General features: G+C 39.0%; 2 protein-coding genes across 3 annotated transcripts in view; one reads left to right on the top strand and one right to left on the bottom strand.

The window, feature by feature from the left end:
• PDE3B (phosphodiesterase 3B) overlaps positions 1-6739 on the top strand; it is an 82921-nt gene extending 76182 nt beyond the window's left edge. Inside the window, exons 12-16 of the mRNA XM_053979622.1 lie at positions 731-930; positions 2310-2513; positions 2734-2895; positions 4194-4443; positions 4784-6739. Coding sequence (XP_053835597.1) covers positions 731-930; positions 2310-2513; positions 2734-2895; positions 4194-4443; positions 4784-5010 — 1043 coding nt within the window. The 3' untranslated portion in view covers positions 5011-6739. The remainder of the gene's footprint in view (positions 1-730; positions 931-2309; positions 2514-2733; positions 2896-4193; positions 4444-4783) is intronic.
• Positions 6740-17354: 10615 nt separating this feature from the next.
• LOC128808729 (vitamin D 25-hydroxylase) lies at positions 17355-22686 on the bottom strand. 2 transcript variants are annotated; one of them, XM_053980190.1, is made up of 5 exons: positions 22432-22686; positions 20846-20987; positions 19925-20557; positions 18598-18927; positions 17355-17988 (listed from the first exon to the last, which is right to left on the bottom strand). In XM_053980190.1, exons 1-5 carry the CDS (start codon positions 22684-22686, stop codon positions 17813-17815), a joined length of 1536 nt encoding a protein of 511 aa, XP_053836165.1. In that variant the 3' UTR covers positions 17355-17812. The 2 variants fall into 2 exon arrangements, with proteins under 2 accessions (XP_053836165.1, XP_053836166.1); XM_053980191.1 differs by lacking the exon at positions 22432-22686 and having other exon boundaries at positions 19925-20121; positions 20846-20929.
• Positions 22687-26031: the final 3345 nt, after the last annotated feature.

Raw genomic sequence — 26031 nt, 5'->3', positions numbered from 1 at the left:
CACCCTATTGCCTTTTCTTTCTCCAAGTACTAAATAAATAAAAAAAAAAAAAAAAAAAAAAAAAAAAAAATATATATATATATATATATATATATATATATATATATAAGAAATTATAATCTTATTGCTTGGAAACTCTTCCAGTATAAATATTTTCAGGCTTTTAATCCTTGCTTATTCTATTAAGGCAAAGGAGTTCCTTTTATATTATGCAATGATGAAATAAGTGCTATTTCTTTTCCATTTTTTTGAAGTAGTGACTTTGTCCATGGAAAAGAGGATAATAAACTGTGAATCTTATCATGCAAATATTTCTAAATTAATGGAGTTAATTACTTTTGCAGTAGTTTCCACTTCCCCCCTCCAGGTTTTGCTATAGGTTTGCAAGTTTAAGAAGTGGGCAAATTATGGAAATACTAAGGAAGGTGCTGATTAATCTTTTCTTGGATAAATTCAGGTTGGAGACAAACAGTAGAATGCTCTGTTAGTGCTACAAATTTGCAACTCAATATCACTTCAACTTTTCTTCAAAATCTATAAAAATTATCATTAATTTGTCTTTTTAAAAGTATAAGTCCTTGAAAATTATTCAGCTTCATGAGAGCAAGGATAACTATACTGTGTTTGCAACAGAGTCTGGCTGTTTATACACATTTATATTACATTACAAATATTAATAAAATGCTGTTCTAAAAAATATTCTGGTTTTGTACTTTGAATTTTTTTTTAGATGAAGCCAGTGGTATTGCCCCAGTTCAAGTCAGCTACACCTCTTCAAAAAGCTGTCCTATTACAGGTGACAGTTATGGTTGTCTGGCATCAAACATTCCTGCTTTGGAATTGATGGCTTTGTATGTAGCAGCTGCCATGCACGACTATGATCATCCTGGACGTACAAATGCTTTTCTAGTGGCCACAAATGCACCTCAGGTACAAACCTCTTCACACAGAAAAATCACTTATTTCTGTCTGAAATCAGTATAAAGAATTTTTTTCTGTTCTATATCCCTAAAGTAAGTTGTTCAGGACTGAAGTATTTAAGGTCTGATTTAAGAAATGGGGAAATTACTGTGTACTATACATGTGTAATATTCTTATTTTTTTCTTTCCTATTAAATTCTGATGTGTTTTGTATGTACTGATTGTGTATGCATGCAGAAACAACTTCCAATTTGCAAAACTAAAAGCAACAACATTAACCAGTGCAGGATAGAGTAAGGATTATTTCATAGAGAGCTGGCCCTAGGTCTGTCTAATCAACTATGATGGCCGTTTGGATATCTTAGTAAGTTACAGAAAAGAAAAATAATAAAAACAACATTGACAACAACAACAACTGGTACAGCTTGTTAGGAGATAAAGACTTTGAAAATTGACTTTCTAATCAGTTTTTAACAACTCCTTATTACAAAGGGAGTTTAGTATGTAGGCACTTATGTATTTCTGCTGAAAACAGCATACAAGTAGGAAGAAAACCAAACTACACAGACATCCAACACTAAGTTTCAAAAATACAGCCATTCTTTGAAAAACTACAAAAAGCATTGGCAAAATTAACTTTTTTCAGGTTCTGTTTAATCTATATTGGATTAATTATTTTCTAGGGTGTTTTTTTATAAACATGGAAGCTGTGAGTAAAATCTGCTACTGTTTTTATATTTAGTTAGCTCATTTACAGTTAAAATTTCTGCATCAGCATTAAACATAGCCCTTTGAAAACCAGCAATAATTTGCACGATTAACCATTATAACAGTTCTTACTTTGTTTTGGAGTCCTTTTTGTAGTGGGGCTTTTTATTGTTATGGTTTTTTTTTGTTTATTTCTTTGTTTTTGTTGGGTTGGGGTTTTTATTGTTTTTGTTTTTCCAACACAACTAAGAGGAATTAAAAACATAGATTTATATTATTTCTTATTTTCTTTTTTATGTCACTGTGTGACATAAAACACACACTGTGCGAAGTCTTAAGTGGTTTTTGTGTGTGTGCCTACAGTCTGAATGGAGCTGTCACTAAGACATCATTAAGGACTTTTAAAGAAAAAAAGAACATTGCTAATTGTTAAGTTTGGGGGGGATTTCCTTCATCTGTAATTTTTGTGTAACTTTAACCCCAAATTTAGAAGACAAAACTTTTTTTTATTTTTACCTAGTCTTGTTTCTGACTAGGCCTTAAACTTCAGATTATTTAATGATAACTTTAAAACTTCCCTGTGTCATTTACGATTCTTTGCTTGTTTTTTTTTTTTTTTTTTGTTTTTTTTTCTTTTTTTTTTGTTTTTTTTTTCTTTTTTTTTCTTTTTTTCCCTGTAGGCTGTTCTCTACAATGACAGATCAGTCCTAGAAAATCACCATGCTGCATCTGCCTGGAATCTTTTCTTATCACGACCAGAATACAACTTTTTATCGAACCTTGATCATGTGGAATTCAAGCGCTTTCGTTTCTTAGTGATTGAAGCAATCCTTGCCACGGACCTCAAGAAGCATTTCGATTTCCTTGCAGAATTTAATGCCAAGGTTTGTTCCAGTTTAATGTCTGATATACCAATTTTATCATTGCTTCTCAGTAATTGTTAGTTTTAATTACTTGCGTTTAAAGTTTTATATTATTTAAATTTAAGCTATTAAAAATGCAAATAGAGTATTTCCTTTGTACAAACCAGCTGTAGATGGTTTGTAGGTTGCCTAATAAACCCATGGCTGAAGAGTTTGAACTGGATGTCTGTGCCTACCCCAGGTCAATGACATGAACAGCAATGGCATAGAATGGAGCAATGAGAACGATCGCCTGCTGGCCTGTCAAATATGCATCAAACTGGCTGATATCAATGGCCCAGCCAAAGCCAGAGACCTGCATCTGAAATGGACTGAAGGCATTGTCAACGAATTTTATGAACAGGTGGGTATGGAAAGAGCAATTTTCTTTTTTTAATGATGGGCAGATGACTGATTCTTAGTTTTGCCAGTGGTTTAACTAAATTAAGCTTTATTCCTTGTTTTAAATCTTCTGGTAAGGTATTTCCATCTTCTCATTCTGAATATTGAAATTTATTTTCACAGGTAGCTTATTAGCATGATCTTTTAGTTTATAATAATTGTGTTAGAAAACAAACTCCCAGCCAGTATATTTTTCAGATATCAAGGCATTTTTGATGGGGAGAACTTCTTTCTTTAGGATGATGCTGACAAATCAAAATAACTTCTTTCACTTTCAGAAGTTGAGTTCACAGATGTGTCTCTAGATGAAAGAATATGTACAAAATCCACAAGACTGAAAGTGTATGTTCAGCTCTAAAGCTGTCAGGTCCATGGAAGTGCTGAGATAAATAATTACAGCTCAGATTTTTTCAATGAGCAACTGTTCAGTGTTTTTCTTCTCCAGTTTATAAAATGGTGGGGGAAAAAACCCAAAACAGCAAAAGAAACCACTTTACTCTGGATGTTATAGCTCATTTCATTCTCCTGTGGCCTTGCAGGGGATGCCATTACCAGCATGCCTTGCTATGACTGATTACTCTGACACTTTCTCTGTTCATCAACTTAGCAATTGAAGTTGAGTCTCTGCCTGCTCTGAAGCCATCCTGTAAAGGCAGAGGAATAGCAGCTCCAGCAGAACTAGTTCTCCATCCAGACACAAGCAAAGCTGGAGGGAGGATTATGGACTGTGCAAGTCTGAGCCATAATGTGTCTTTATTTTAAATTGGCCTAATTACATTTTCATTCACTTAGTCCGTACAATTATTCTCCCCAGTAAGAAGATACAATCCATGTGGTGGTTCATGGAATCACAGAATATCCTGAGTTGGAAGGGACCATAGGGCTCATCAAAGCCTAATGCCTAGCCCTTCACAGGACACCCCAAAAATCACATCATGTGCCTCAGAGCATTGTCCAAAAGCTTCTTGTGCTCTGTCAGGCTGGTGCTGTGACCACTGCCCTGGGGAGCTGTTCCAGTGCCCAAGCACCCTCTGGGTGAGGAACCTTTTCCTGATATCCAGCCTAAACCTCCCCTGAGTTTTATGCCATTCCATTGGGTCCTGTCACTGCTCACTGGAGAGAAGAGATCAGTGCCTTTACGTGTGCTTCCCCTCGTGAGGAAGCTGAAGGTTACTGGGTTCATTAAAAGTAATTCTAAAAATAAGAATTTAAAGTTAATTTTGTGAGAAATTCTGATAAGTTTTTCCATTTCTTTTTCAGGGTGATGAGGAAGCAAGTCTTGGATTACCTATAAGCCCCTTCATGGATCGTTCTTCTCCCCAGCTTGCAAAACTGCAGGAATCTTTCATCACTCACATAGTTGGCCCCCTTTGTAATTCCTACAACGCAGCTGGGTTGCTTCCAGGGCAGTGGGTTGATGAAGAGGAGGAGGATGCAGAAAGCACTGAAGATGATGATGGTGCACAGTTAGAGAGTGATGATGAAGAAATGGAAGATGATCTTATTTTAAGTAAGTTTCTGTGTTTCAATTGGTGCTTAGTTGTGCTTCAGTAGCTTCAGATGTAGCAGTGACAGTTGAAATTGTGCAGTACAAATCTTGCAGATTTTGCTATTATGCTGCTTCATAAATTTTCCTCTTTTAACAAAAATTTTGCTACTACCAGAAAACTTGCAATTTAAAAGAGAAACTTGTTGATATCCTCTGCCATGCCACTGTTTAAATATTCAGAATAATAATCCATGTGCCTTGCTGAAATTTACATCTCACTTGCAGTGTGCCATTGGTTTTGTATGTGTAAAATACAATTATTTGGAATGTCAAACAATCCAATGTGCTTATAATTTCACAGAAACTCAAAGAAAAAAAGGTAGACGAATATTTTGCCAGCTAATACACCACCTCAGTGAAAATCACAAAATATGGAAGAAAGTTATTGAAGAGGAAGAGAAAAACAAAACAGAAGGAGCCAAACTGCTGACTGAAATCTCATCTTTACCTCAAGCAGATGACATTCAGGTTATTGAGGAAGCTGATGAAGATGACGAACGACAACTGGGAGAAGAGAAGACGTGCTAAGGGAACTCCAGTGGTGTCCAGTGTGATGACAGCCTGTGTTTTTTCCACTGTGCTGACTTCAGCTCACATAAAATCGAAAGGCCTTAATACTGTGAGAGGATTCTTTTTGCTCTGGTGGAATCCCACTCCTATGCACTTTCGCCACACAGAATACGGAACTTTATTCAGATATTGAGTATTGTATACCCTGATGCAAAGTTCTTTATGCCTTAGTTGGTATAAAATATCCTGATATAATGCTGCCTTGCTGAATATGGAACTCTTCTTTTCCTTGAGGTACCTGCAGTTTTTAAAAAACATTCAGTGACTTTGATTACCAAAGTGGCAAGAACTTTTCGCTAACAAGGAAATGCGGGATGAATCCTAATGTTGTCTTGAGTTGCTTATTTCATGTTGTTTTTGAACATGAATGAGAAAAAAGTCTGTGCCTACATGAAAACTATGTTACTGCTGCAGTGCAAGCCTGTTGTGGGGTGTCTACTTAGTGCAGTAGTGTGCTTCATGTAGTCATCTCAGAGCAACTGTTCAAGGACTGTGACATAAATGCTGAATTCTGATATTTGTGGTTTAAAAAGAGGAAAGAAAATCCAGGTGCATCTATTTCTGATGCTTTTTATTATTGTGCATAATCTGATGTTTTATTTTTGCAAAAAATATTCAGGTTTGCAGTGGATGTTCATGATAATTCATTGAATACAAGGCCACTCTCATCTGTTGCCTTGCTGTTTTGTGGTAGAACATTAAAAACCTGTTCAGCTACTTAAATTATGAAGGAATTTTATTCTTTTAGTCATAAGTAATGTTGTATTTCCTGCCCTTACTCAGGTTCACTTTAAAAACAAGTCAACCACATCATAGATTTTTATCTTGCACCCATTTCCCATATTAAATTTTAAGGAAATAAGATCGTATCTCATTTATTGTTTGTATGTAAATCTTTAGGAGAATTAAAGATTTTTTTTAAAGACATAAACTACTGTTGCAAAATGGCTATTTTAATTTGCCCCACACATTTTTTCCATCACAGACAGAGCTTTTATTGCCCTCAAGTTTGATGTACATCCTGAAATACACATATGGAAACCAGAAGGTAGAAACTTTGTGTAAAGCCTGATACAAGATAAAAATCACTGTACTGTACCACATTTTAGATTGTTGAGTTTTAAAATAACAAACTTAAACATTCCACCCCAATTTTAGAAAATTAGTATTTTTAGAAACACTACCATTGTAGGTCTAATTTGCAAACAAACAAACAAAAAAGTTGTAAATTAGGCTACAGGTAAGCAAGCCACAGATAAGTCTAGTTTTAAAAGTGCTCCTTTTAGTACTGAACCTTTAAGTGCTGTATAGTTGAACTGAATAAAACCCAAATGTGCGTGCGCTATTTCTAAATGTGTCTCAGCATATTTGTGTTTGCATCAATTGACTTGGAAAAAAAAAGATAATCTTGTGTAAACTGCATTACACAATTTTACACAGGTTTTCATTCTGCTATTTCATTGGCCAGTTTAAATAACTGAAAGGTTTGGGGTTTTTTTTTTTTTTTCTTTTTTCACTAGTAAGCCTTTTGTTGATGCACTTAAAAGACCACTGAAATGTGCTTTTGCTATATCTTAAGTAACAAATTCCCCTTTGCTGCCATTATCACTGTCACTGCAGTTTTTTTGTAACATGAGCAGTGTTAAACCAGATATTTCTGTCATTAATAAAATGTTGCACTATTGAAGCTGGCACTTACTGATCATACACCTGTATTTGACATTTCTTTGGTCATACATTCTTCTTATAGATAATGTGAAGACTAGAAAAAATTCTGATTCTTTCAGCTTGCTGTATTCTCAGCATTTTGTGTTTAGATAGTGTGTTTGTGTACATAAAATATAATTTTAATATTGTTTAATATAATTTTGCTTTGTCTGAAAAATGATACTAATTAGTTTGTCTAAAGTTACTGTTCTGTTATTTTACAAGTTTCCATTTTTAGTTTCCCTTAAAATGTCATTATTTAAAAAATAACTAATATATAACAAGGTAAAAATTAAGATTTTATCTTTTACTAGAGCACTGTCAGGATTTATATGTGGTGACATCTTTGCCAGCAACTTTCTTATCTCAGGTTTGTCTTAAACTCTTTAGGAATACTAAAGCAATTTCAAAATCCAGTAACAAGCAGAAAACCTCAGTGTTTAATAAACTGTAATGTTAAGATGTATTTCCAATTAGATATTTCCAAGTTACAATAGCTTGCTTCAAAGATATATTTCATTATGAATGTGTTCTAAATCCACTTAAAAGTGCCTTTTTTAAAATGTGTGCACAGTATTTGACTAATTGTTACTCTAACAATTAGTATGTAACTAATTGTTACTCTAAGAGAAAGGGAAAAGACTGGAAAAAAGTTAACAAAGGCTGGTTCAGGGAATATTTGCAGAAGTGGATGTGGCTGTAACTGAAGGTGTCTTAAATCTTTCAAAAATGGTAATGGAGGGTCCTCTGAATGTTGATTGAGCTGTTGTGCAAAATAACATCCTTCCATATAAGGCATATCACTCTTAAATCTGTGATCACACTTCAGTAATTCACAGCTACCAAGAGTTGCTAAGTAGTTCTGAAAACCACACAAAGGAACATATTTAAAACACTTTTTAATGCAACACTACCTATTTTTTCTTTTTTTTTTTTTTTTTCCCCAAGAAGTGGACAAAATTAGTCTGCACTGAAGTTTATGCCATGCAGAAATACAACTTTTATGTATAATATTCTCAGGTTTAAGTTGAGTTTCCCATCTTCTCATTGCCTTCTTTTCCAACATGTGCTGAATTACTTCCACCCATACACACAGAACTAGACCTACCAAGTTTTCTATAAGAACAAATCTCTGTGCTTTCTGGAGTCCTCTGGATATGAAGGAGGTGCTAAACCAATCAAAATTAATAACTTGGAATCTCTTCCTGGGAGTTCTTCCTCCATGACGAAGTTGAATGGTGAGTGTAAGGTTCAAAATTAAAAGAATGGTGTAGCATTGCTTAAGGTAAGTCCAGACTAACAAAGTTTGTGTAAAACTTCATTTCCTCTGTGCATAGAACCATTTCTTGGTATTTTCATCCAGTTTTAACCACAACCAGGGACAGGTGAATCAGCAAAAGGAGTTAGCAGAATTCAAGAGCTCAAAGTTTTATCTTTGGTGTTTGCTCCTGGTGTAGATGTAGTTGAATCTTGGCTTCTGGATCCTTTGAAAGCACAGGATTTGAGGTAATCCAGAGCGTATTATTGCCCATAGAGGGTCCCTCTCACTGGAGATATTCCAGAACCATCTGGACACAATCCTGTGCCATGTGCTCTGGGATGGCCCTTCTGGAGCAGAGCAGATGACCCCTGTGGTCCCTCCCAGCCTGACCCATCCTGTGATTCCCTGTGGCAGCTACACTCACATGGCAGCACTTCCCCTTTTGTCCAAAAAAACACTTGAGATGTGCACAATTTTAAGTGTCTCATCCACTGGTGAGTGTGAGAGCAGGAATTCCATCCTGAGAGATGTTTTAGACTAAAAGGATGGAATTAGCTTGGATGATGAGAACTAGAAAGAAGAGGTAAGGATGACACAGACATACAAATATACTAAAGATATTCAGAAGAGAGACACTGTTAATTGTCTCAGGCCAGTTTGCGTTCAAAATATTATAGAAACAGTATGTCTTTATCAAGTCAGAATACTTGGATTTTTAGAAATGAAATGAAAATGGTAATGGAAATAATGATGCAATTATCACAACTGAAGCTGTGATACAAGTTTTAGGAAATTGATCCTTCAGTGGCCAATAAAGATTAGATGAGAGAAAACAAGTATACAAAGTTGATTAAATGAGGCACAAGAAATATGATCAAGACAGTATTTATTTTGCCTTTTTTCTTTCTGCTCTCTTCAGAATTTTGTCTCTGGACAATGTGCTACTTCAGACATGTCTATGTTAAGGCAAATGAGGTAATTACTTTCACTTTTCCAATGAGGAATTTTCCTTTCCATATTTTCTGAAGTCTTTAACTTGCTATAAAATTATACTGTGGATTCTCAGGAATGAAGCTGAGAAAAGGACACAATTTTTAACTGCTCTCTATCTGATCTTAGTTTAATAGGGCTATAAGCAATCAGTTTATTTATCCTCTGCTTAATGAGAAGGAATAACACATCTTTAGAGGAAAGAGGAAAGAAAGCTGATGGACTAAGCTGCTACAGGATAAGCATTGCATTGCACTTGGCTTTAGGTATGTAAGTGACTGACACTTACTTGGTTCTGTGTGACACTTCAGACACCCTTTAAAAAGGGCACAGCACAACCAGAAATGTTTGACACGAAGGTTTCTTTTGGAATCTGTACACCATGAGTCATCTTCTGATTTCTGGACTTCAGGAGATCACAGGTGGTAGCTACTGGTGTGTGTGGTAGGTTCTGCTACACAGGCTGCGCTATGTGGCAGAATGTTGCCATCTGTCGAATCTCATAGAGTAAAAGTCTAGTGAGGTGAAACCTTCTGTCTGCTGGTTTATCTGTGAGGTTTCAGAAGGAAAAAATAAAGGTAGTATTTAACCAAACCAGCCTTTAAGTACTAGTGAAAGACCACAGTGTTTCAAATGATCCCTACCATTCACCTTGTGATTTGTCCATGTTCTAAGCATCCTGCCAGAAAACAGGTGATGAGTCACTTCTGACTCATCTCTCTGGATCAGCAGAACCCTTTGCACCTTGAGTGAGATCAAAATATCTTCATTTTATTTGCATATAAAACAAAAGGTAATGCTTAATTTAAAATGCAGGTATCATACCAAAAATACTGAGGATAGGGTTGATATTAATTATTGCACATGAGGAGCAGAGTGCAGATTTTGTCCCCTGTGCCAGTCAGATGTGAAAACTTGCTCCTATATATAGTCATTCAAATGAGCTTAGCATGCCCCTTTCTTTTTTCATGACATTCATCCTAGTAGAATTTATTAATCTGTAGTATTGCCAGTTTATCTGACTCATATGAACTAAGCTTTCTTTCAGTCAAAAAAAGCAGATAAGTAAGCCCCTCTATCCTTGAGAATGAATTTGTAATCATTCAATTCAATTCATCATAACTAAGTCATTACCAAAATACTGTTTCTAATTTCAGATACCACACCCCAGGAAAAACACCTGTCCTTTAGACAGATTTACAGAATTACAGTACAGACCAGTGAGGCTGATAACGTGGCCTGAAGAGAAGGAGAAAGATAAAATTAATTTAAAAGATTTTTTCCTAGTCTAGAGAAAATGAGACTCGAGTGAGATATTCTCAGGTTACCTTATGAGACTGTTTCAAAGAGTAATCAGAATAATGCTTTCAGTGTTTATAGTGTTTAGGACAAAAAGTAACACCTTTAGGTGGCAAGGCTCAAACATGACCGATTGTCTAAGGATTGAGAGGGCTCTGACTCACTGAAATATATTGTCTTGGGCTATTAAGAAAGTCTCTGCACAAAAAAAAAAGAAGTCTGAAAACCAACTTTTAGTAAAACTATTAGTGGACCAGATGAGTGAACTGCAGAACTTACTGAGATCCTTTCTGAACCTATTTTTTAAATGCTAGGAATAAAGTAGAAGTATGATATGGAAACTTTAAATACCAAGAAGAAAATGTGCACAGTTATAGAAATAATAGAAATAATAACATTCAAACAATAAGAACTGGAGGCATCAACTCATTTATTTCAGTAAATATTAAAACCTTTTTATTTTAAATGTGTTTGACCCATAATTCATCTCCCACCAGAAAGAGTCTTTTTATTTGCTGAGAGAGATAGAATCCTCTTGAAAAAATTGACAAGATTTGAACCTCAGCCAGAGATAAGATTCTGTCTAATTGTCAGATGGTGAATAAATGGAGAGGCAGTAGCCAAAAGGTTTTTTAGAAATATGATTATCTTAAGTTAGTTTGCTAAAGCTAATAGTATTTTAAATATTTTTCAAGCTATGTGGGCCTTTCTAGATCTTAAGAATATGCATACTTGAGACATTGGGAGGTGTTGGATACTTCAGAAGATGATGTAATTAATATACTTAGCAAAAGAATTAGTATAAGTGAGTAGGGATTTTTAGACAAATTTTAGCTGTTAGCACTAAATTTTATTCCCATCAACAATGAATTATTCTTACTGTCTCTATATAATCATGAAGTTCATTATGGCACAAAGAGCTTGAGCATTTTATAGATTACACTTACAATTTGTGAAGTAAATGCAATATTAAGCTATGTTGCATTTCTCTCTATAGTGTGGCAGTTTAGGCTGTACATTCCTTGAGAGAGAAATGGTATGTCTTTACAGAATGTAAAATAAAATGGAAGAAGATCTGAAAATACCCTGAAGTGGCTTTATAAAGCAATTTTTATACTTCCAAAAAAAAGAAGAAATTAAATTAACTTCCTAATCTATATCAGATAAAGAGGGGTTTTACGTACCAATGTTTTTCCTGGAAAAATTAGGCTTATAAAATTCTGCTGTGGTGCATGTTCAGCACTATAATTATTATTATTGTTATTGTTATTATTATTATTATTTTGAATTGAGCTTATTGTGTAAGTTGAAGAGAACCAAAGGGGCATTTTGACTCCTTAAACGGGGATGCCTGTGGAAAAAGGAAACTTAATTACCTGAGAATAACTGGAATCCTTTCAGAAGTTTTATCCATATTGATTCTGTTCCCTAACTTTCATTCCTTGTTGGTATGAAGCTATACCTGTATTACCTATATTAGTAAGGGACCTGAACAATGAGGCATCCTTTATCCCCTTGTTTTGGTGAGGGTATAAATGTCCATGACACATGGATGGGTGGATCCTGTTGTCTGGACACTGATGTGCCTAATGTGGATAAGCATCTGAACGAATTATCTGTAATGTAAAAAGCTTTTTAATACACAGTATTTTTTCATGCTTCTGATAAATCGTAGTTTGCACAAATTAAAAATATTTCCTTTATATATATATATATTTTTTTTTTTTTGTATTAGTGTAGAAAAGGAAGTCATCACTTGAAAACAGCAGAAGAATGAACAGTAAGTTTCATTACTTTTATATTACTTTATTTTCTGGAATATTGCTATAGGCCAGTCTACATCACATGTAAAATTTTTGGCAAGCAGCCATCTGCTGCAGTAATAGCAAGATATTGGATTAGATTGCACATTCCTGATATGCTCCCATTATTTTAATGGTTTAATCTATTTGGAATGTTACTTATTCTGAAGAATGTAACAAATGTAGCATCTCCTGAAGCCTGGCAGTCTTCCTAAGGAATAACCACTTCAACTATGGGTTCTGCCTAATTCCAATGACATGGACAGAGCTGACAGCCTTCAAAAATGCCTGAAGGGATAATCTAGAATGGGGAGAATCTGCTGATTCCCAACTTACATTGTTGTAAAAGGACAGAAGAAGGCAGAAGATTTCCAGAGCTGTACTTTAATTTAACAGAATTATCAGTATATTAATTATTAGAATTATCAGGCCCAGCGCCAAAAAAAAACACCTGAGACAACTCATTGGTATGAAAACATATACCAACCTTCTGTGTGTACCTCCACAGAGTAATTTATACTGGGAATATTGAGTTCCTTTCAAACACTTACTGATCCTCTGATCTTGGCCATGTTATCTTGTGTTTTCATCAGTCCACCACTCTCAACCAAAGGCAGATTCTGATCTGGCATCTTCCCCATTATGATTTTTTCCCCCTCGTTTATCCTGAATCTTTATGTTTTCATATCCAATGCATTATTATGAAATTTACACAATCTAATTTTCACTCATTTTTCAAAGTGATTTTGCTGTTTTTTATTGTGTTTTTCTCTGAGCTTGCTACTTTTCTCATGAACTTGCTCTCTTTATGATTACATAATCTGCCTCATCTACTCTCTAGTGCTTGCACAAACCCTTAAGCTCAATTCAAGCTAAACACATTCTGGATACATATAAAAATATATCACAGAAAGTTCATACTATTTACTTTCAGAGAAGCAGTAACGTTCCTTGAACTTTGATGAAATCTTCCTTTGTATAGTTAATCTCTGAATTAATTAATTAATGAACCTTCCTGCATTTATTAGGTTCATACTAAGGATGTGTTCATCAGTACTGGTGAAACTGCTAGAAGTTCAGGAAATTAAGTGCTAATGAGTGAGATTTTTTTCTCAGCACTTTTTCAGTGTCATATATGACATGCTTGTACTGTTCCCTTTTCAGTCTCTGGGGATGCTGATATGGCCAAAAACAACTCAAAAACTTAAATGTAAGGATAGAGATTGGGAAAGGAGAATTTAAGACACTATGGTGCTGCAGCTCTTGCAGCAGTGTTATGAAGTTACACTGGTTAATATATCAACCTTTAATCCCCAAACAATGTTAAATAGCAGCCAGCTGCTATCTGTCCTAGATATTTTGTCTGGAATTATCTGAACATCCCACCAGGAAATTCTGAACATCTGGCTGGCTACTGTAATCCATGTTGATACAGTGGAGGAATTCTGGAGGACTAGAAAAAACTACTATTATGTCAATATTTCAAATTATTAAATTGGATCATTAGAATAATTCTAAGTCAGAGGGAAAATAATAAAAAAGTTGATAGAGAATGAAACATGTAAATATGACTAATACTGATACAGATTTAGAGAAAAGACAGTTTGTCAAACGTATTTGATTGCTTAAATGAGACCATAAGTTGGCAGGTAATGGTAAAAGTTTGGATTGATATTCTGAAGCTTTTAGAAGGCATTTTGATTTAGAAACCAGAATGACATATAATCAATATGGTTCTCATTAAATGGATTAAAGACTAGCCAGGAGTTAGATCTCAAAATACCTCAGCAAAAGGGAATTATAACTGGTTAGCTGCATTTTGAGCACGGGTCCCTGCAGGAACTGGTTCTTGACGGTTTTTAATCTTCCCCCCACTTCAATTAGCATTATTTGAGCCATGTTGTAACCAAAGGATGACCTGGAGTTCTTGCAACCCAGAAAGCAAGACTAGGTACTAAACAAACTCTGGCTGTCTGATCTGAGAGCACAGGCAGGGCTGGGAACAGGAAGAATTGCCATGAGTCCAAAACTAGAGCTGAACTCCTCAGGGCTGCCTCATGCTGAAGGCTCCCAAGTTCAGTGGATTCCACAATTTCTCCTTAGGTATTCCACAAGCACACAACATCTACTTGGTATCCACAAAACCTTGATCATGACTCCTAACCCCACTGCTTACCAGTGCCTTAGGAGTGGTTCATTCATGGTGTGCCCAATGCACAGCAATCAGCTTTGCCTCCTTCCTCTCTTTTTTTGAGTTTTAAATCTTCTCTACAAAAGGCACTTTTTCAGGAAGTGGGGTAGCCTGTCCAGCCTCTTCAGAGAAACAGGAACTTATGTTAGAGCTGCTCTCCGTTGCAGCGTTAGCTTTTGTTCTCCCCGGCTTGAGTGGGCGGTGCCTGCACCCACCGGGAAGCAGGAGGGGGTGGGGTCATAGAGAATGAAGGGAAGAAAGGGATTGTGGGAAGGGGAAGCCTTGCCATGTGGCCACCCTCCATCTTGGGAAGACAAAGAGATCGACCATGAGACTTCGGTCTCCTCAGGGGAAAGGGAGGGGTTCAAAGAAACAGAACTGCGCGGGGGTAGCGCCAAAACTGGGATTTTCAGCTGAGAAAAAGGGATAGGAAAAGGGGTTTAGGGTCGTGGCCTCAGCAAATCTACCAATCTCACTAAGGCGGGGACGCTAGGATGGCCTGGGGGAACCAAGAGCAGGGTCCACGTTTGTGGAGCTGCCCTGCGTCTCAGATTGACGGGGTGCCCCCCCCCGCCCACCCGGGTTAGGGGAAGAAGGGGTAGGAGAAGCGGATGGGGAAACGGATTCAGGGGGAGTAACAGATTTTCTGGATGGTTCTTTCCTTTCCCCAACCGAGTTTCGCGCAGGGTGTGATTTCACTACATCTGAGATCAACATATGGAATTTAGGGAAGCAGTTGTCTATGGAGGGATCCCTACCGATCCCCTCTGCTAGCCTTTTTCCCACTTGCTCCCAAAATTCTGTTTTGCGTGTGTCCTCAGTAGACAGACGGGGGAAAGCAAAGAACAACCACCGGACAAATTTTTTAACTAAACTTTTCAGGTAGGGGCCCTTCACCGAAAGGATTTCCTTAACTTGGGAATAAAATTCCTTTTGTTGGGCAGATAACACGGTCCCCATGCTTCTTCCACCCAACCCACCTCACCCCATGGGCAGTAAAAAAGAAAAAATAGCAAAAAAACGCAGGCGACTCCAGCGGCTGCCATTCGTGCTGTGCGCTGCACGTCCCAACCTCGGGAACACAGCAAGCCCTCCCCGTATTAGCTGGACACATTTCCACAACTAATACTTACCAGACTGAAGTCTCTGCAAAGAAAAGCTGCCACCAGGGTCTGGGAGTCCCAGGAAGTATCCTTTCTGCTGCCCTCTTGGCTGAGAAAGTTTGCACTTCCTGTCCCACACAGGGTATACTGTCTGGTCCCCTGTGGGCGGCGGAGACTTCACTGACGTACTTTGGAGAGCCCCTGCTCTCGGTTTCTGTCTGGCACGGAGCGGTGATCCGATGCGAACCGCTGCCCGCTCTGGCTTGGCGGCAGCGCCCCCCCTTGGCAGCGGCGCGGCCCCAGGCCGGCGCCGGCGGCTCCTAGCGCTGTTTCTGGAGCTCTGCGGTGAACCTCCGTCCATGCAATCAGCTGAGCGCTGGCTTCGGCCCCACATTGGGCGCCAATTGCGGCATTAGCTTTTGTTCTTCCCAGCTGCACGCAGCTCTTGGGAGCCCGGCTGTGGCGTAGCTTCCACGTGCTGCCGGGGTTTTCTGCCGCGGGTTCCTGGACACGGCTCCGTGTCTCGGGCGCGTGGGCTGGCCAGGCACTGTTACTGTGCGCTAGGGATCCGGTAAAGAGGTAAGGAATTTGTCCGTTTACTCCGTGCTTGGCAGGAATGGTTTATTGGTCACATGGCGCGGTTCAATGGAAAGACGCAACCGCTCCTGGCACTCGCATGTGAGAAAATGGCGCCTGGGTTCCGGCAGGGTAGGATTTTATGGAGGGGCGGGGCAAGAGGATCCACGGCCTGCCATCTAATAGGGGCGGCTGCCGTGGTGGTGACGCCAGCAACACCGACCAACCAGAGAACCCCGCAGGGGCGGGCACTGAGCCTTGGGCTGAGTGGGATCGTGTGGATGGGGGTGGCAGGCACGGGGTTTCCTGGGGCTGGACGTGGGGGTGGTGACAGGAGCGGCAGAGGGGGAAGATCCGGCGGCAGGCAGCATGGGGCCAGAAACCGCGGGGTGGGGGAAACGACACGGGGGGTGCGCGGGATTACAGAACTTGACTTATTTTAACATAAATTAGAAACCCTAATCTAAACCCGAACTCCAGGATGCAACACTCTGTGGGTAAAATAATCTGGACCTGCTGCACCTGAAGTCAATAGGCTGTTATGTGAGTGGACTGGCATTAGCTCTTTGCTTTTTCTCTTTTGCTCTTTCAAAAGAAAGGAAGTATTTCTCCTCAGCATAAGCTGAAAACATCAGGTCAGCAGACAAACACCAATTCTTGCCCTTCAGCTTTCCTGTAGCTCCAAGTAGCAGCACTATCTGTGTAAAAAGCCAGGTCAAACACTCAGCCCTGGCCTTCAACAGCTGCTTGCTTGTTTTGTTCTGAACCCTGTTCTGAGGCCCTCTCTCCCCATACAGAGGGAGCTAAATATTGTGGAGTTTCAGCTGCTCCTGCAAGGTCTGCAGACACAAATCTTTATCTACCAATAACTACAAAGCAAGAGCTGGCAAGAATAATAAATGAAGCTGCCAGAAGTCAAGTGTAGCCCTTACACCTAAAATTTGTGCTTAAAATTAATTTAAAATCACTTTCCCCCCTCTTATTGCACTTGCCCTCCCCAGAAGGTCTCTCCTCTGGTCAGAAGGATGGGTGGTTTATTTTCTTTACTCATAGTATAGTTGCATGTGGCTCTGGTAACACAAATACTGGCTTTTTCAGACTATTTAAGCAGAGATTAATCATTACATAGTACTTTGTATTGGGAGGCAGTGGAGGACAGGGGTCTGGAAATGCAATATACTGGAGAAAAAAAGCCCTGTGATAGTCAGGAGTATGGCAATAATTGAATGCTTTGTGTATGATGCTAAGTGAGAAGCAAGCCATAAAAGGTCCTAAAAGTGAATTCATGGTTATCTGATTCACTGGAAAATTATGACCAACTGGGAAGATAGGGCAAGGGGAAAGAAGGATAAAATGCTTTAAAAGACAATCTATTTTTCAAGGCTAGAAAATATAGTTTATTCTTGCTTAGAGATACCTTTTAGAGCCCTTTTAGCTATGAAAATTTAGTGAATAATTATAAAGAATGGGTTAGCTGGAATAATGCAAATGATATTTCCATGGATGAATTCAAGCATAAACATTTTGAACCATATTCTCCATGCTTATGAAAATATCCTCTCAAAGTAAAACGGCTCGCAAAGTAATTAAATATTTAAAAACTGTATCAGAAGTTAGAGTCAATACAGTCTTCTGGAGTGAAAACATCAGGATGTGTTCCACACCTTTGGTTCTGGGTTTTTTTTTTCTGTGAAAATCAAGTAGAAAGAAACTATTTGTCCTTTAAATTGTTGTTATTCTGGCTTGAACACGTTTAGGAATAGAAGGCAAAGTGGCTGCTGAGCTGCAGCTTGGAGCACTGTGCCCCACCTGCCCAGCTCAGCCCTGCCCTTCACCGCCTTTCGGTGCAGACGAGGTACGGCTGTGGCTGTAGGGTCATCCCTAATCTTGGCTTCAGCTCTGGGATCACTCCATGAGGGAAATGCAGGTGAAATCGTTGTAGCAATGAGGTGAAAAACAAAAACATTTCCATTCGAGCCAGCTGCTCTCCAAGGCAATGTCTTCTTCCTGAATTGAAAAAAAAAAGATTTTAAAAAGGTTTAAGATATCTTCAGTCACATTTCCGCTCTTATGAATAGGAACGGTCATTTCTGTGTTCTAGGAGTGCTGTGTGAAGCTCTTGGCAGTATTTTGTAAGAAGGATAGGTGATAACTTACCCTAAGAAACTGATTTTAGAGAATTTGTTGCTCACAAATGCCATTCAAACCAATTCTGTCAAATTGCTTTAGATACACTTGTTACTTACGGTATCTTGTCTTGAAGTGTCAATCTAGATGGAAAATGCTTTAAAAAATGACATTGTGAATTTTAGCCTTTTCCCCCCTACTATTTTCTTAATTACATCTACTGCCAGTCATTATTAACTGGCAATTATTAGAATTTTGTAAGGAGGATTTTTATTAGTTCATATATAAAACTGAGCTCATCTATATAAAAGATGTTATGATAAAATTTGTTCTCTCCAGAGCACATTATATTGAATATCTTTAAATTGAATTATATTGGATATCTTTAAATCAGAACTGAGGATATCATTCTGTCCATTTACTGCCATCACTTACACTTTACACATCTCTGGACTTGTGAGAACGAAGAGTGGAAGGAATTGCTCTTACCTAGGGAAAAAGGAATAAATGCATCTTTCTTGACAAACTGTCCATTACTGTCCAAAAACCTCTCAGGAAAAAACACTTCTGGATTGCTCCAGTATTTTTCATCAAAGTGAACAGAGTAAAGGTTTGTAATGACTGTGGTGCCTGCAGGAATTGTGTAACCACGCACAACAGTGTCTTTGGAAGTGGCATGGAAAATCCCCAGTGGGACAATGTTGCAGAACCTCAGCACCTCGTGCAGAACAGCCTCAGTGTAGGGCATCTTGCACTTCTCTTCCAAGGTGGGCATTTTGTTTGGGCCAATGACAAGATCGATTTCTTTCTGAACTTGCCCTGTTAGGAATAAAAGGTGAGATTTATTTTGTAATTGCCTTTACATTTTAATTTATGCTAATGTGTATTTGTATATAAATACATTTTAAAAGACTACTGAAACATGGCATACCTTATATAAAAAACAGTAGCTTTCAAGCTTTTAAACTTAGACTCTGTATTCCTATCCATGGTTACTGCTATTATCCCCATTCTGAAGCAATGGTGAAATTGATATTAGAGTGATATTTTTTGGTCCAAGTACCAGCAGTAGCTTTCTAAGTTATCTGGGCCTCTCTTCCTCCAAATCCTGGAAGCCCCAAGCACTGAACCAAGCACTGCCAAGGTTTTGGCAGGAAAAGTGAAGTGGAAGCAGTGAAACCAGAAACGTGACTCTTCACTACCAGAATCCAAACTTCTCACAGTGTCTGGGCTAACACTCAGACATCTATTGCTGTCTTACTTCACAATGACTGTAACACATCTTTTTATTTTTAAATGCCATTTCTGTTCTTCCAAAAGTATAAGTATTCCTGTCTATCATATGTAAAACTGGGGCACTTAAGATAAAAAGAATTGTACCTAAATTGTTAACCACAATGTGATTTACATTTTTGCTGGCACTTGTACATTTTTAATTTAGTTTATTACTTTCGTATTTAATTACATTTTCTTATTATTTGTTAACTGCATAGATTAGTACATCTGCCAACAACAGATCATGCATCACAGTGCTAAACCTAAATATATTAGAAATACTTAAAAGTATTAAAGCTTCATAAAAGTGTATTCACAAAATAATATGTTAAAATTTTAGCATTACACTTGACTTTTGATATCCTCTTTGTCTACATTTAAAAGAAGTTTTCCACCTCTGTCCATATATATTTAGTAAATGACACAACAGAATAATATATACAAAGCTTTTCTTGGTGCATCACTTTGCACCACTTTGAAAAAGTATTTTAAATTTGCAATAGGAAAGTGAATCAGTTCCTCAAAATGTCAAAATTCTTACCTTGAATGTTTGGATAAAGAGCCATAAATAACACTGCCCATCTTAAAACATTTGTTGTGGTTTCTGTCCCAGCTATGATGAGTTCTCCAACGGAGAAAATTAAATTTTCTCTTGAATATGTAGATTCTGGGTCGTTTCCATTGCAATCCATCTCATCTAAATATGCATCTACGAAATGTCGAGGTGACTGAGGCTTCCTATTTTCAGAGACACGTTCAATAAGCTCATGAAGAAACTCATAGACTTCAGCTGCATTTTTAAACAGCTGCTGGTGTTTCCCAAATGGCAAGATACCAATCCAAGGAAAAGCATTATATAAAAATACAGAAGCACTAGCAGCTAATTCAATGTTTTCACTAAAAATCTCAATCATGTGCTGAAATTCTGTATCTTCGTATGTGAAACGTTCTCCAAAAATAATCAAATTAGTAATGTTTGAAACAGCATTTGTTATCAAGTGCTTAAGATCAAAGGGTCTGCCTTTGTATGTATCAATGGCATCAAGAAAAAACAGAGATTCTTCTGAAATTTTGTGTTCAAAGGACTTTTGACCATATCCGAAAACTCGAAAGGTATTTACAGCTAATTTGCGGTGTTCTGTCCATCCTCTGCCATATTTACTGTTCAGTAAGCCTGAAAAAATATTTTGACACAGTGTTTTATGCAATGCTTTATTTTTCTTTCCCCATAAGATAATAAAATTATTCAACAAGACAAAAAATGAGACAAAACATTTTGGACCTCTTGCTATGGAACACAGTCCATGAGTGACATTCCTTTCCAAATAGTATCTTTAAGGAAGCATCAAGTATTTTAAGAAAGGACATCAAGTAGATAAAATGGCTAAAGCAGATGCTTCATGTGATTTGTTCATCTATGGGATAAAAATTATGTTTTTATACAAAAGACATTAGCACTCACCTCCCATGTTTGTCAGCTTCTTGAACAAGGGAAGAGATGGCCTGTCTGCAAAAATTTCACTTTGGTGGACAAGGCATTCCTTCACTGCATCGTAGCCATTCAGCACAACGGCAGATATACCCCCGAGATCAAGGCTGAAGATCTTTGTGAGGGGAAAAAGGAATAAAAAGTGTCAAATGCTATTACACCCCAGTCTGGAGAACAAGGAATGAAAAAGTGAAACTACACTAAACATCAATGTGAAATGCAGAGCTGAATAATCTTCAGCAGGGCACACAGGTGACCAGAGGTGGGACAGCTGTGCCATTATACAGGAGTCTGTGGTACGTTCATTTGCTTTGTTAAATGATAAAATTAATTAGCCCACACTACATTCTGTGCTTTGCTGTATACCTAAAGAAACCAGCCCTCCAAATTAAGGACTGGGAACACCTTCATGTAGTAACTAGAGAGGAGTGAGAGCCAAGGTGACAGCCAACAACTGAGAGCAGAGCCCAGCTAGGCCCAGCTTCCTTTTCCAGAAGTGGTTAGCACAAGGTGCTTTGGAGAAAGGCACAGCCTGCAGAAGACACATACAGGATAAAAAAATTAAATCTGGATCTACATTTTAAAAATTAAAACTGAGCCTAAAGTTAATATTGAAACCTTAGATTCCTTTCCATACATTCCCTTGGCGTTAGAAATCTGTATTTTTACCATTACAAATCTTTAGATTTTTTTCCATGTCAAAGCTGGTGACCTCCACCATATGAAATTGTGTTAGCCTAATTATACATTCTGTGACAACTGGGTTGTCACCCAATGGGTTGTCAGGCACTGGAACAGGCTGCCCAGGGAAGTGGTGGAGTCATTATCCCTGGAGGCATTTAAAAGCTGTGTAGATGTGGCATGTGGGGACAGGGTTTAGTGGCAGACTTGGCAATGCTGGGTTAACAGTTGGACTCGATCTTAAGGGCCTTTTCTAACCTAAATGATTCTATGAGTCTATTTTATTTTAGAAAACTTGGTATTTTCACTGTTATAATAGCTCTTCTTTTTTATGTGTCAAAAAGACACACCCAGTATATTTCTGCAAACCATCTGTGAGTTTTGTATACTTTGGTCTAACTTATTGATCTTTATTCCTATATCATATATGATTAAAAAAAAAAAAAAACAAAAACCTTTGATTATATTTTTCCAGAGTCCCCCAAGTTCTAATATGCTGTTTCCCTCAAATTCTACAGGATTCTTTCTGACAGCAGATGACTGAAACTCCATACAGAATTCCAGACAAGTAGAAAGCTTGCTTCGTTCGACAGCATATTTTCCTTCCTATTTCCATTCTACTTGCCCTAGTACTTTGCTTAAAGAACATTCGTTTTTATATAGTTACGCTAAAAGGCTGTAAGTATCTCAAATATCGCGCTGATGGTACTTTGAGGCGCAGTTCCGCCAGAGTCCTGCGCTCCCGCTCCCGGCGGGGCGCTCCGCCCGCCGCATCCGCCGCGGGGCCGCGCCGGGCAGGGCGGCAGCTCCGGGGCTTCCCCGTGTCCAGCTGCCCGGGCCGGCCCTCCCCGCTCCCGCGGGACCCGGGGCGGCGGTACCTGCCCGTGGATCTGGCTCTGCCGCCGCAGATAGACGTGCGGCTGCTCGGCGCCCAGCGCGGGGATGTTGCCGAGCAGCGGCAGCCCCGCGGGGCCGGGCGGGAAGCCGGGCGGCCGCCGCTGCTTCAGCAGCTGCCGCACCACCAGCGAGAGCAGCAGCGCCAGCACCGCCGCGAGCGCCAGCAGCCAGGTGCCGCTGCCCGCTGTCGCTGTCGCCGCGCCCGGGCGCGCCCCCGGTTCCGCCGCCACCCGCATCGGCCCCGCCACCGCCGTCGCTTCCTCCTCTCGTCCCCCGTCCCGCCGCCGAGCATTGGCCCGCGGAGGCTCCGCCCGCCGCGTCAGGAGCGCTTCTTTTTTTTTTTTTTTTCTTTTTTTTTCTTTTTTTTTTTTTTTTTCGAATGGAATAATACAGAACTGGTCGCTCGGAGTTTATGCAGTGTCGGAACGCACCGCTGGCTGCGCCCTCCGCACGCCGACCATGGCAGCTGAGGGGCGAAAGGAACCAGCAGTCCTTTGCTCCTTGTTAAGTCTGTAGAATCTCAGAAGCAGAGTTTCCAGATGTCTTTCCCAGACACACTTCGGGTTTGGGGCCGCTGAAGCCCGCCGTGATTCCCCCTGGCAGATGTGTACCGGACGGGCTTGTGGCAGCAGCTGGCTGGGCGACCGCTCCCGGCGCGGTGCCCGTGGCTCCCTGTGCTGCGCATCCTGGTCTGGGCTCTCTGACCCGGCCACGGCCCGGCCGGACAGCAGCAGGAAAAGGTCCCTGCCCTCGCAGGCAGCACGGCGGGATGTGTGAATGTCCCCGGCCCTTGTGACCAAGCAGCACGGAGATCACACATATAACGTGCAAAGGTTGTTGTTACCTAGTGGGATGATGGCTCAGGAACCAGGGCTTGAGCTGCAGAAGAGGCCAAGATCGGTAAGGCAGAGGTCAGAGAGCAATGTTGCTGTGCCATGTGATAATCTTGGCAAAACACTTCATAAACAAACCCAGATTTGTTTCCATTCACGCTGGGTTTGTTATTATGTTACTACTATTTTACAGGCAATTTTAGGAATAACAGGAGCATTCCTGGCCCATTACAATTTTCTGTGCCGTGTGTTTCTAACCTCAGATGTCTTTCTTGTTGAATTCATCTTAATAGCTGTACATAGATTTTTAAGAACATTGATAAGATCTAAACAGATGAGGAATTTATGCTGATGGAGCTCATTAATAACCTGTGTCAATGCCAGCATCCTGTGTTAAAATCTTACCAAGTTTGTCAGAATACAAAGTGGCTTCAGCCCTGCTGGAGTTTCTTTTTTTCATTCTTCTTCCAAGTTATTTCTTCATCCTTTACTTTAGTGTGATACTGCCTGGTGTCTTTGTAATGGTGATATTTGGGTCATATCTGCAGAAAATACCAGTATTTTCAACGTCAGTGCCTAAAGAATTCTCACCCAAGATTCAGGAATTCAGCTTGGCTCCAGTCAGAGCAAGAATGAAGAGAAATTGCCAAGGAGTTAAGTAAGATGTGCGCATGCTTAAGTATCTGTGAAAACATAGGAAGAAGTACTATTGCTTTGATTTATTTTTGCAGCTTATCTTCAATGCTCTGTTATTTATGTGTTAAATACCCAAAGTTTTAGATGAACATGATTTCCACTGCATCTGAGTAAGAAAAGAAAGGTAATTAACAGTTTTGGCAGCAAGCATTTTGAAGGGGGAAAAAGGAAAAAAACAGTATAGGAAGGACCCAAGAAGAGGAGAAAAAAAGATACAGAAGAAAAGTCCAAATATTTTACTAAAAAAGAAGGAATAGACTTGTAGTGGAGGGAAAGCCAACAATATTTGACAATTATCTTCAAGCAGAGGAGAGAACAGTCAAAACTGACCTTACCACAGTGTTTGAGCTGTGGGGAAGGAGAAGAGAGAGTGATATTAACCACTGTAACAGAGGAAGGGAAACTGAAGAGCATAATAGCAGAAAAATAAAATCTATTTTGGTCATGCCAAATGCTAAAAGATAGTGAGTCAACCAAGATTAAAGATCCAAGAACCTGTAAAGGATGCGTGATTAAATGGAAGTAAAAAGCCACACAAAGATAACTGAAACTTGTCAAAACTAAGTGATAAATAAACCCTTGTAGACAGATGAAATCACTTAAGGATGCAGGTTTAGGGATGCAAGACTCCAATTGCTGTCCAAGCATAGGATTCCTTGCCAGTTTCTGATTGATCTTTTTATTTTTTAATTTTTTTTGTTCATTCATTCATTCCTTCAGAAGTGTGTGGGCAGCTTGTGCTGAATTGCTTCTTTGGGAACGTTTTACTCATCTTAATCATGGATGATCAAATGAGCAAACTCATAGAATGAATAAAGTTTTTTTAATTTCAATTATAAAAATGACAGCTGAGTAAAGAAACCCATTAAAGCATGTATCTTTATTAAATTCTAAAATATGCTAGTCATCAAGTTTTACAATTACTTTGCACTGGAAATTCTATAAGCAGAAGTTGGAGTAACAGGAAATTATTGTGTTCCTGTCTTCTCAGGAAAATCAGAAAGCAATTATTTGGCTTTGTATTCTTTGACTACACATACTTATATATAGCTTTGACTTTTGAAGAAATATACAGCCAGGTGTGGCTGTTCTCTGAGTAGCAATATTAAGATCTTGGTGATAACTCTGGGGAGAAAAATTGAGTTGTTTCCAAGTTCCATTAAAAATCTCACATACTTGTATTTAGCTACAACTTTGAAACAGGCTCTGGTTTTCTTATTCTTGAGAGTTGACATTGTAGCTGGAAAACAAGGTAAACCTTTATCAGGTTAAAGTGTTTTCCATCCCTATGGTAGTGTCTCTTGTTCAGTGAAAGCATTACTTGATATATAAAATGCAGGAAAACAACTTCTTTACAGACAGATGTGTAAAGATTTTGCTCCTTGCCTTTGATGGTGGATCAGGGAAAAGAGAGAGATCTTTACAGATGTGTGTAAAACAGGCATGCTTGTCATGAAAGAAATTCATTTCACAAGCCCACTGACAAGTTTAGACTAGTGTGCAGATGTTATCTGTTATGCTCACAAAGTTCTTTTTAACCTATGTCATCATAGTGAATGATCAACTTCCATGTCACAATTATCTCCTGAGCCAAGCCTGTAATGATGCTGGCGCTTTACAGATTATCTAAAACAGAAAACCACATCTGATGTTTTCCCTTGTGAATATGGTGATTGTTTACTGGGAAAATCCCCACATTTTCCTTCAGTCACATCCTTTTCTTTCATCACAGTGAAGCGATACGCGGAATAAATAAATAGGCTCCACAACTTGGGGTAGTTATGAAGTGGGTATGTATGTCAGCGCCCGGCACAAGTGAGATAGCTCTCCAAAACTTGTGCCCCGAGCCTCAGTCTGACCCACACTTTTATTCTCAAAGACGTTCCATATGCAATACATTGCGCAACTTTTTCATGCATATTCAACCCCTTGCCCCGCCTGTCCTCGCTTCTCATGCTAAGTAAGTCCACGCCCTTCTGGGCATGCGTGGTTTGCTGTGGTGGTCGTACGGGGGTCTCTCGGTGGTCCTGAGGCTGAAGATTGTGGTCTTCC

This window comes from Vidua macroura, chromosome 6 (assembly GCF_024509145.1).
Source record: "Vidua macroura isolate BioBank_ID:100142 chromosome 6, ASM2450914v1, whole genome shotgun sequence".
NCBI lineage: Eukaryota > Metazoa > Chordata > Aves > Passeriformes > Viduidae > Vidua > Vidua macroura.
The sequence above is the reverse complement of the archived record's forward strand: the minus strand, read 5'-3'. Positions and strand labels throughout refer to the sequence as shown.

Coding starts and splice junctions, on each gene's coding strand:
- LOC128808729 (XM_053980190.1), bottom strand. CDS start 22,686: ATGCGGGTGGCGGCGGAACCGGGGGCGCGCCCGGGCGCGGCGACAGCG. Junction 20,988..22,431: donor AGAGCCAGATCCACGGGCAG/GTACCGCCGCCC, acceptor CCCCTCACAAAG/ATCTTCAGCCTTGATCTCGG. Junction 17,989..18,597: donor ATTTATTCCTTTTTCCCTAG/GTAAGAGCAATT, acceptor TTTTCAATTCAG/GAAGAAGACATTGCCTTGGA.